Raw genomic sequence first — 10,908 nt, forward strand, 5'->3', positions numbered from 1 at the left:
CTTGGGAGGCAGAGGCAGGGGGATCTTTGTGAGTTCGAGGCCAACCTCTACAAGACCTAGTTCCAGGACAGGCTCCAAAGCTACAGAGAAACCCTATCTCAGGGAAAAAAAAAAAAAAAAAGGATGTTTGTTTTTATATGTATGTTTGTCTACATGTAAGTGTACCACATGCATGCCTCTTATCTGAGGAGCCCAGAAGAGGGCATCAGACTGTCTGGAACTGGGGTTACAGATGGTTTCGAGCCACCATGTGGGGCTGGGAATCGAACCTGGGTCCTCTGGAAAAGTAGCTAGTGCTCAAGTCTTTACAACTCCCGCCATTTCCTCACAGAAACCCTCAGTGCAGACCACTGTGCCTGCAGCACCCTCTCCTGTTCTCATCTATCTCCCTCACAGTGACTGAGACCACAGATCTACCTACTTGGATACAGCGGTTAATTAACTAAAACCAGACAAAGCAACTTTCTTATGAATGACATTCCCTCTACATAGCTGATGTTTTGAAACAGGGTCTCACTATATATTTCTGGGGGCCTGGTATTCACTATGTAGACCAGGCAGGTCTCGAACTCAAAAGAACCACCTGCCTCTACCCCTCAAGTGCTAGAATTAAAGGTATGTGCCACCATGCCCAGCAGGGGTTTGTTTTTAGTTTTTGGTTTTTTGAAACAGGGTTTCTCTGTGTAGCCCTGGCTATCCTGGAACTTACTTTGTAGACCTGGCTGGCCTCAAACTTAAAGATCTACCTGTCTCTGCCTCCTGAGTGCTGGGATTAAAGGTGTGTGCCACCACTGCCTGGCTTCTTTTGTATTTTTTAAAGATTTATTTATTATATATGTGTGTGAATGTTTGGTGCCTTTGAAAGCCAGAAAAAGGTGTTGGATCGCCTAAAACTACGATTACAGGCAGTCAGGGTCACCTTACGTGAGTGCTGGGCACTGAACCAGGAAGAGCAACAAGCACTGCCGCTTCTGAACTGTCCTCCAGCCTTCAGAAGCTGAGGTGGGAACAGAAGGGCACACCTCTTGGGTGGGGCTTGGCCTCTGAGGATGGCTGTGAACCAGCTCGGCTCTAGCCTTACCTTGTAGTTCTGATTTCACTAGAACAAGAGTGTGAACACACCAAGTGTAAAATGTCACTACAGAGGGGCCAGCAAGATGGTTCAGTGGGTAAAGTTACTTGCCACCAAACCTGAGGACCTGAATTCAGTTCCCTGGAAGCCACAAGTTAACCTATTTCCAACAAGTTGTCTGCTAAACTCCACAAACATGCCATGGGATACACACACATGCACATACACAAAATGTATTAAAATTTTTAATGTTATGAGTCTTACAAAATATGCCCAAAGTTTAGTTGTTTATGCTTCTTTTGATGGGAATATGGAATGATATCAAAGTGGCCACATAGGCATTAATAGAGACAACAGCTTTGTCTGCTCTAAGGTATAGGGCCTGAGAGCCGGCTTCAAACTCCAACTGCACAGCCTTGAATAAGTTGCTTAGTCTCTGTGTGTCTGTCGTCTGTCTGTAAGACTGGAGTTGTGGCAATCATTGTTTCATTTGTTTATACGACGTCACATTCAATTTTGTAGTCACATGAGCAAGCACAACAGCCACAAACCAGTTTGGGAGCAAACAACTGACTCTTGATAAGAACCTGATTTCACTGATAGGCTCATAAAGTACCAGGGTGTACCAGAGACCAGCCTGCCAGCTGTGTGCATTTGGCAAGCCAGGAAGTCAGCAAGTTTTACACGAGGAAGTGAAAAGCAACAGGTGAGCCATGGGTCAGTCGAGAATGCTTTCCTGAGTTTGCTCATCGTCTATCAACCACTCCAGGCTGTATCTGAAGAAGAGATGCCCTGAGAGGATTAGACACCAAATACCCGGGATTCTAGAAACTGATGTACGTGGGCATTTCTCAAAACTCTACAGACCTGTGGGCTACGACATGAGCCTTGCTGGAGGGAACAGCCTCTCTTATGATGGGATGCCCACACGTCTAAGCTTTAAAGGAGTCAACAGTGGCCATCCAGTTTCAAGCAGGGCATGTATGATCAATCCCTTCCTCCCAGTTTTCTCTCTAACCAAGGGGTAGGAGGAACCAGCCACATGAAACAGCTGAGGCCATGCCCGAGGCAGGCACAAGAGAAAAAGACTAAGGGTGGCAAGCACTCCCACCCAGAAATGCTCCAGCCAGAGCTGTGGCTAACCATTCTCCCACACCACAGGAAAGAACGCCTTCCCAAGTAAGCTCCAAGAGTCACTGAGACGGAGAACTAACACCTGGTGCACACAGGCAAGGTGGACAGGTGACCTGTAGCACAGACACAATCTATACTCTCATCCTCCCCCAAGTCTGACTTCTCTCAAGGACAACTTACAAAGTGTCCCGAGCATCACAAAAGGGCAGAACACGGCTGAGGAACCGAGGGAGGGAGTGGCAGTTGCCAGGCAACCAGTCTAGCCCACCTTTGTTTGCTCTGGTGGCAGCAGCCAAGGTGTGGTCAGAGCCATTTGGCGATGCCCTGGGCTGCCAACAGTCATTTCTTTGAGTTGCTGAATAGCTGTGGTCACCTGGCAGCCGCTTCCACCTAGGAACCCCAGAGTGTAAGGCCCGAAGGACAATCGTGACCTTCCTTTGCCCTCATAAGACACAGGCTATTAGCAGAAGAACCAGGTAATGGCGTTTCTTTTCCCCCCATACTCTTTTCAGCTGGCTGCAGCCTACTGACACCGGTATGCCTAGGCCTCCTGCTTCCAGCAGTCTCCAGACACTGCCTCAATCACCCTCTGTTCCTATCTACCACCACCACCTCTACCACCTCTACCACCTCTACCACCTCTACCACCACCACCCTTTTTAAAGATTCATGTGTGTGTGTCCTTCCTACGTGTATATACGTCCACACATGCATTCCTGGTACCCTCAGAAGCTAAAAACATTGTTTGGTGCCCTGAAACTGGCATTATGGATGCTATTGTGAGCTGCCACATGGGTGCTGGGAACTGAGAATTTGGGTCCTCTGCAAGAGTGATCAGTGTTCTTAACTTCTGAGTAGACATCCCTCCAGTTCCACTTTTTTTTTTTTAAAGACAGCAGGAATTCAGCCTTCTGAGGAGCTGAGACTTAAGTGCGCCATCAATGCCAGTGGGGTTGCTACACCAGTCTCTCAAAATGCCTCCCAAACATTTGGCAAATGGGACAATAAAAATAGGGGGTGATCTACAGAGGTCCATTTTAGGTTCTAGCTAGGAGGCCTCAGTGGTGGGAGAGGCATCCTGGTTCATAACTGAGTTGGTCAGAAATGAACCAGAGATTCCTGAGACCATCTCCAGAGCTTCCAAGCGGGAGAGCCCTCAGTGTTGGCTAGCCAGATGTATCCAGTTTTTCTGAGCTCTCTGTACTCAGGGCCTCTGTCCCCTCTTCCAGATTTACACGGGCGAAATGGTGATCCCCAAGGACCCGCAGAATGACGAATTCTGGAATAACTCGTGGGACATGGGGGGCCTGGTAGTGATCGGCCTGTTCATCGCCACATTCCTCTTCTTCATCATATTCGCCATTGTGTTCGGGTGTGTGGAAAGTATTGCGTGTGAGGAGGACTGAAGTGACTTCTGGAGCCTTCAGAGGGCAGCAGGGGACAGCCCACACCAGCGGGAGCCCTCCAGTACCTCGGGCTCAGAATCTAACCACTGGGTCTGGCTTTGGGATTGGTCCATTAGCGGGATGGGAAGGCTGGTCTGATACCATTTCCAGCTCGCACACCCTGCTACCAGCTGAACACTGTGAGCGCATGGACGTTCACAGCAAAGGCTCACAAGGTCTTCTAATAAGTGTCCCTGTCCAGGCGGCAATTTTACAAGCCCTTCACAGAGAAGGACACAAAATATCAGATGAAGTAAAAATTTCTTTTCAAATCCACTAACGTGAGCTCATCTTCTATGCAGACATGGTTCTAGCCCCTCTAGCAAACCACAGTAAGGGCTGCAAGACCTCAGGGGTCTGCCCTGTAGGCAACAGAATCGCTCTTACAAGCTGCTTGGGCCCCTAGGTTCACAAGGTAACTTCAGTTCCTAAACTGTCTTTTGCATGCAATCCCCCTGACTGGGCTACCACGTCACCCTCCGTGGCCTGTATAGCGCTTCCTTGTCTTTCTCATCTCAGCTTAAACCTGTGTCTCTCAAATGCTCCCTGTCTCTGACCCCAGAGACGGGACAGATGGGGAACTCTGTTACTCTCAGAATACTTTACAGGGTTAGGGAGCTGGCTCAGCAGTTAAGGGCACCTTAACTGTTAAGCAGCTCCTGCAGAGGACAGGGGTTCGATCCCCAGCACCCATGTAGTGGCTCACAATTATCTGTAACTCCAGTTCCAGGGAAACCAATGCCCCTCTTCTGGCCTCTGTGGGCACCAGGCACACATGGAGAACACTCATACACAAAATTTTAAAAAAGAAAAACAAAACAAACCCAACATGAACTTTTTTCTTCAAAGCCCATTCATGAGCAATTATATAATCTTAAATATTGTGTTTCCCAATGAGACAAGGCTTGGCAGAAGCAAAGGGCAAAGAAGCACACAGACAGATCCCCTGGATGATACTGAGCAGCCGAGCTCCATAGTCCAGAGACCCACAAGACAATTCTACCCAGAACAAAGGGAAAGCTCCTCTCCGCTCCAAAATGCCCAGACTGCTATTTCAAGCCCTGCTGGGAGCCGCGCTGCTTTGCGGCTGCAGCTCTGAGAAATGGCTGCATGGCAGAGACAAGATAAAAACCACTGGAGGCCCCGCCCTGGCCACCATATCCCACCCTACACACCCCAACCTTACAGCCACTTCCTTTAGCTGCGTACCCACACAGCTGAGCCCACCCCACCGGTCTTACCCCTCACTGCCAGGGGCCTGCCATAAGGGAGGCTGGTGGGAACAGACACCTCAACTTCAGCCTCCAACCAGAACTAATATTAGAAAAGGAACAAACATCTGTTGAAAGGAGCTTTCTCCCTTCATGCCAGATTCTGTTCACACAGCAAGCGGTCTCTTCCTAAAGAGCAGCGGCTGACAGCTCCGCCAGCAAGGTTTACTCCACCTGAGACCCAAGATCCAGAACCTCAGGAGCCAACAAGACAGGAGGTGTGAGACTGAACCGTAGGATTTGGTGGGGTGGGCGTGGACCTCTTGGCCCCACAGATAGATGTACACTCCCAACTGGCCTATCAAGGCACGGAGAAGCCTCAGGAGGAAGAAAGGCAGTGGTCCGTGTAGACCTGTTCCACTGCCCGGCAGGTCATAGCGCTGCAGTCCCGGAGGAGCAGAGGAGACTGACAACTAGCGTGGAAACAGCCCGAGGAGGTGAATTTAGCACGCTCATGTACCAGGGGCAGCAAAGGGCTCTGGTGGTATGGCCTTAGCCAACGGTGGGCCTGGCACAGCAACCCGCCACTTTTTTGCATGTGATCCTGCCACAGAGGCTAAATTAGAGACGCCATTTCCAGAAGGAAATTCTTCAATCGGTGTCACCAACTCCCCAGTGAGGAGGGAGACTGAGAATCCAAATGTAGAACCCAAATAAGCGCACCCCCTCCCCTTCCCGGGAGAGCCCAAACACATCTTGTAGACACTAGTACCACGTATTTAAGTGGCAGCACTCTGCTTCGAGACGACAGTATCTGGGCTAGGAGAGTAGCTTACGGGTAGAGGGCTCGTATAACATGCACAAGTTCTTGGGTTCAATCCTGAACACCACAGAAGCAGCCATCCCTCTTCCTCCAGAGACTAGGACCCATGTAGGAGACAAACACATGCACTGTGATAGTCAAGGAGCCCAAGGACAGTAGCTTCTATCATGAGTTTTGTGACCACGGCCTGTCTGGGGCTTGGCTTACTCAAGTCTGAGGCAATCACTTCCGTCCATCAGCGCTCCAATTTGCACACAGATGAAGGAATGGATTTTTCCACAGACTGACTCTTCTTGGGCATCGTTCACATAGGATTCTACTGACTACATGCCCGGTCACGAGTTGCCATTGAGCAGCTAAGTCCCTTTCCATGGCTGGCCCATAGCTCCCGTCCCATTGCCACGATAGGTAAGCAGGTTCCACACAAGTTGGCTGGTATCCTGTCAGAAGAGCTGATTTATCCAAAGCATGTGACACCCCCCACCGCTACCATCAGCTATGAGTGGGCCCAAAGCTTCTGTCGGGGCTGCGAGAGAACAGCTCACCAGGTGTGTGACACACGCCTACAATCCAAACACTTGGGAGGAGGAGGCAGTCAGGATAACCAGGAGTCAAAGGCCGGCCTCTGAAACAGGGCAAGCTGCTGTGACCCCATCAGAAGCAAGTAAAGCAGCAGGAGTGACTCACACCCAGTCAGCAGAGCCATCAGCGGCAAGAGCCGGCCACATCACTCATGGAGCCAGTCAACCATCCACGAAGTAGGCAGAGGAGTGGATGACAACCCCAGTGTGGAACAAATCCTCACACATGAGAGCTAGAGTTCATGGCCTCCAGAAGTAAAAAGGAAGGGTCCTGACTGTAAATCAAGTCTCTGGTCTCCATCTTTGGAGGTCTCAACCCTGTGCCCCTTGCACCTTGACCTCTCTCCGAGGAGGGTCAAGGTAGCCCACCAAACCTTGACTCCTCCCCAGAAAAGGTCAAGACCACTCCCCCTGTCTATTTAAACTGCTCCCCCCCCAAAAATAAACATGTGGTCGCTTCCCCCACCCCTTGTTGTGGCTGTCCAGTTCCCCTTGGGGCTACCCAAGAGCACAGGAATCCAATTAAACCTGGATATCTTTTAATTTGGTCTGATTTGATTTGATTAGGATTTTTATGTCAGCAGAGAACTCCTGCTAGAAAATATTCCTAACACTGACTCTTCCACATTGCTTGAAATATGAGCTTTGCAAGTAGGGGACGCTCGGTGGCCAAAAGGATGGCTTGCATTAGCTGGTACAGTAATGCTTCGAGGAGCAGGGAGGCAATGCAGGGGTTTGCCCAGGGTCCTGCACCTGCTACACAAATGCTCTACCACTGGGCTGCACCACATCCCCAGCCCCACTCACCCCATTTCTTCACAGAAGGTCACCAGGGCATTGAAGGCCAGCAGGGTGGCTTTATAAGATGCTTTGTTCCCTCTCTTTGCCTGCCGAGAGAAAGCGACCACTTAGTCCTCCAGCCCAAGTTAAGTCCTGAAGGAGAGAACACGAAGGGACAAGAAAGCCACTCCCCCGAGCAGCACCCTAGGCCCCTAGGCCTGACGATATATCAGCATCTCCATTCACTACTGAGTTGGACTTTCGAGGATGGGAGCTTTTCAGAACTGCCATTTCCAAAAAAGATCACCTTTCCAAAAGAAGTGATTCTCATGCAAAGAGCTCTGGGACTGACATCTGGGAAACTATGATTCTACCCAGTTCTGTTTACAGTAAATACAAGCTCTGAGTACTAACACGCATATATGAGTACATGTGCTAATGTACATACCAGAGGATACAACCTCAACCGTTAGCCCTGGGCAGACAAGATTGTGCATTATTGGCTCCTTCTATAGCGATTACCAAAAGTTCCTTTAAAACAAAATTATTGAGGGGCTGGAGAGATGGCTCAGCGGTTAAGAGCACTGACTGCTCTTCCAAAGGTCCTGAGTTCAATTCCCAGCAACCACATGGTGGCTCACAACCATCTGTAATGAGATCTGGTGCCCTCTTCTGGCCTGCAGACATACACACAGACAGAATATTGTATACATAATAAAGAAATAAATATTAAAAAAAATTATTGAGCAAGGTGGTGGATGCCTTTAATCCCAGCACTCAGGAGGCAGAGAGAGGTGGATCGGACTCGAGGCAAGCCTGGACTATAGAGCAAGTTCCAGGACAGGCTCCAAAGCTACAGAGAAACCCTGCCTTGATAAAAACCAAACAAAAACAAAACAAACTCCTCAATTTAGGGTCAGAGAGTGGCTTACGGGGTAGGTACTTGCTAAGCCTGAAGGTCTGAGCTCAGCACCCACACGGTAGGAGGAGAGAACGGACCCCCAAAAGCTGTTCTCTGACCTCTGCACACATTCAGTGGCATGTGCTCACACACAATAAATGTAAGAAAAAAAGTCTCACTTTAGAGGGGCTGGAGAGATGGCTCAGTGGTTAAGAGCACTGGCTGCTCTTACAGAAGGTCTGGGTTCAAATCATGGTAGCTTACTACCATCTGTAACCCAAGTTCTAGGGGATCCATCCCTCTACTGGCCTCCTTGGGCACCAAACACACATGTGGTACATGAACACACATGCAAGTAAACACATGAGTATGAGCATCAAATAAAATTTTTAAAAATTAAATAAAAAAATAAGGAAATAGCTATCTGAAGCAATATTGAAATTTTGCATTTAGTTCCTTCCTCGCCCAAGACACAGAAAAATGCACACTTTGTGGGGAGAGACAAGGGCACTGAGAGCATGAAAATCAGCAGAGTCTACGACTGCATGGGTGAGGAGTGCTAACGAGACTCATTACTTTGTATGCTTGTCTAAAGAGCTCAGAGACACGGCTCAGCAGCTAAGCACACACTGCTCTTGTAGAAGGCCCACAGTTTAGCTCCCAGCACCCACATGGTGGCTCACAACTATCTGTAACCTAGTTCCGAGGGATCTGATGCCCTCTTTTGGTGTGCAAAAATCCCACTCACTCATGCAGGCAAAACACTCGTGTACATTAAAGCTAAGAGAAGTTTTATTATTTTTTTAACCAATGTGTATGAGTGTTTGCCTGTATGTATGTCGGTGCACCACTTGTGTACCTGGTGCCCACAGAGTCCAGGTGAGCATCAGGTCCCCTGGAGCTGGAGTTACAAATAGTTGTGAGCTGTCATGTGGGTGCTGGGAATCGAACCAGGGTCCTCTGCAAGAGCAGCCAGGACTCCTACCTACTGAGCCATCTCTCCAGCCCCATGTTTGTTGATGTTTTCCTTGTTTGTTTCTTTGTTTTGGTTTTTCAAAACAGGGTTTCTCGTATAGACTTGCCTGTCACCTGGAATTTATGCTGCAGACCAGGCTGGCCTTGAACCCACAGAGATCCACCTGCCTCTGTCTTCTAAGGCGTGAACCACCACTGCCCAGCTTGTTGTTTTAAAGAATCTTAGCTAAAGCTCCAGCACAGTGACTTGCCTAGCCCGTCTGAGAACCTGGGTTCTGACCCCAGCAATACTGACTATGTATTGATGTGCTGTGCTGGAAATTAAACCTGGACAGTTAGGCAAGAGTTCTTCCACAGAACTGCACCTCTAGCCCCAGCTGCAATTTCTTATGATGGCAGTCTTTTCCCCATCATGGCTATGTCAACACAGTTCCGAGCTGAACCCCACGGTTACAATTTTACATTGCCATGGTCACATTTCCTCTTTTGTACAGCGCTGTTTCCCCTGAAAAACAGCTGCTTCTCTCTGTCCTGACTTCTTTAGATTTCAGTGCGACTAGTTCACGCCCAGATGTTCTGGCACAACAAAGAATTTATTTCCACAGGAGCCCAAAAGAGCAGTCAATTGGATTTTTGAAAACCTCCTTGAACCTTCTGCCCCCAGCAGCATCTATGATTTTGCTCCGGGCCCTCACACTGCATGGTCAGCACTGTGCCCTCTGGGCCCTCTTCCCAGCACAGATTGTTGTTTTCTTGTTTTAACTTTACATGTATGAATGTTTTGCCTGTGTGCATATCTGTGCACCACACACGCGCCTGGTGCCCTTGGAGGCCAGAAAAGGGCATCAGATCCCCCAGAAGTGGAGTCACACATGGCTGTGAGTTGCTATATGGGTGCTGGATATTAGACCTGGATCCTCTGCGAGAGCAGCAAGTGCCCTTAACTACCGAGACAACTCTTCAGCCCCAAGTTTTGAATGCATTTTTTGTGTATATCTTAAAAGAGTTGTTTATATGTATGAGTGCTGCTTTTGTTCTTGTTTTTAATGTGCGCTATGTGCCTGCAATACCCAAGGAAACCAGAAGAGGGCACTGAATTCCATGGGACCAAAGTCACTGAGCCATTTCTGAAGCCCCTTACCCCAGTTGTTTTTTTTTTTTTTAACGAAGTCTTCTAAATTGGGGTTTCCAAGGCAGACATTTGCCTTTTTCTGTTATTCTTTTGTTTATTTTGTTTGTTTGTTTGTTTGGTTTTTCAAGACAGGGTTTTCCTTTGTAATTTTGGAGCCTGTCCTGGAATTCACTCTGTAGACCAGGCTGGTCTTGAACTCAAGAGATTCTCCTGCCTTTGTCTCCTGAGTGCCAGGATTAAAGGCACATACCACCACCACTTGGCTTGTTTTGCTATTTGAGATACAGTTTCATTTTATCTTCTAGGCTGGCCTTGAACTCACTGCACGTCCCAGCTTGACCTAGAACTACAGCAATCCTCTTGTCCCAGCCTCCCGAGAGCTAGGGTGTTCACTACACCATTAGTTGACACTGCTGCTTGCTGCTGTCCCCTCTCCGGTGCTCCTTACCCTTGTGAGTTTACCTTTTTATTCCTTTACTGTCACTTGGGTGGAGATCAGAAATAATTGTGTTCAATTTGCAACATTATTTATTTGCATGTTTGGGGGGGTGGACAGGTGCCCGTCAGCCTCCCTGCTGTGTACAAGGATCTTCTCAGCATCTTTTTTCTCTCCCAAGCTGCTGGTGTGAGCACACACACACCACAGCATCAAGCTTGGTTTCTGTTTCCTGTTTTGTTTTTATCTGCTTGCTTGTTGACTGCGGGAGCCGAACCTGGGCTCCCGAGTGTGCAGCATGAGCTCCACTAGTGAACCACACCCAGCCTTTTGGTTTGTTTTTTTTTTTAAAAATATATATATATTTATTTATTTATTTATTTTACTTTGTATGCTTGTCTAAAGAGCTCAGAGACAC

The 10,908-nt window shown here is 48.5% G+C and overlaps 2 protein-coding genes across 5 annotated transcripts in view; one reads left to right on the forward strand and one right to left on the reverse strand.

The window, feature by feature from the left end:
- Positions 1 to 4,301, forward strand: part of Smim6 (small integral membrane protein 6) — a 5,322-nt gene extending 1,021 nt beyond the window's left edge. The window contains exons 2-3 of the mRNA XM_026780524.1: positions 2,719 to 2,741; positions 3,401 to 4,301. Coding sequence (XP_026636325.1) covers positions 2,719 to 2,741; positions 3,401 to 3,612 — 235 coding nt within the window. The 3' untranslated portion in view covers positions 3,613 to 4,301. The remainder of the gene's footprint in view (positions 1 to 2,718; positions 2,742 to 3,400) is intronic.
- The window catches only part of Recql5 (RecQ like helicase 5), a 40,341-nt gene that overhangs the window by 17,806 nt on the left and 11,627 nt on the right, over positions 1 to 10,908 (reverse strand). For all 4 annotated transcript variants that reach the window (XM_026780256.1, XM_026780254.1, XM_026780255.1 and 1 more), the window contains exon 7: positions 7,074 to 7,153. In XM_026780256.1, the coding sequence (XP_026636057.1) occupies positions 7,074 to 7,153 (80 nt within the window). The remainder of the gene's footprint in view (positions 1 to 7,073; positions 7,154 to 10,908) is intronic.

Source organism: Microtus ochrogaster, chromosome 7, assembly GCF_000317375.1.
Source record: "Microtus ochrogaster isolate Prairie Vole_2 chromosome 7, MicOch1.0, whole genome shotgun sequence".
Taxonomy (NCBI): domain Eukaryota; kingdom Metazoa; phylum Chordata; class Mammalia; order Rodentia; family Cricetidae; genus Microtus; species Microtus ochrogaster.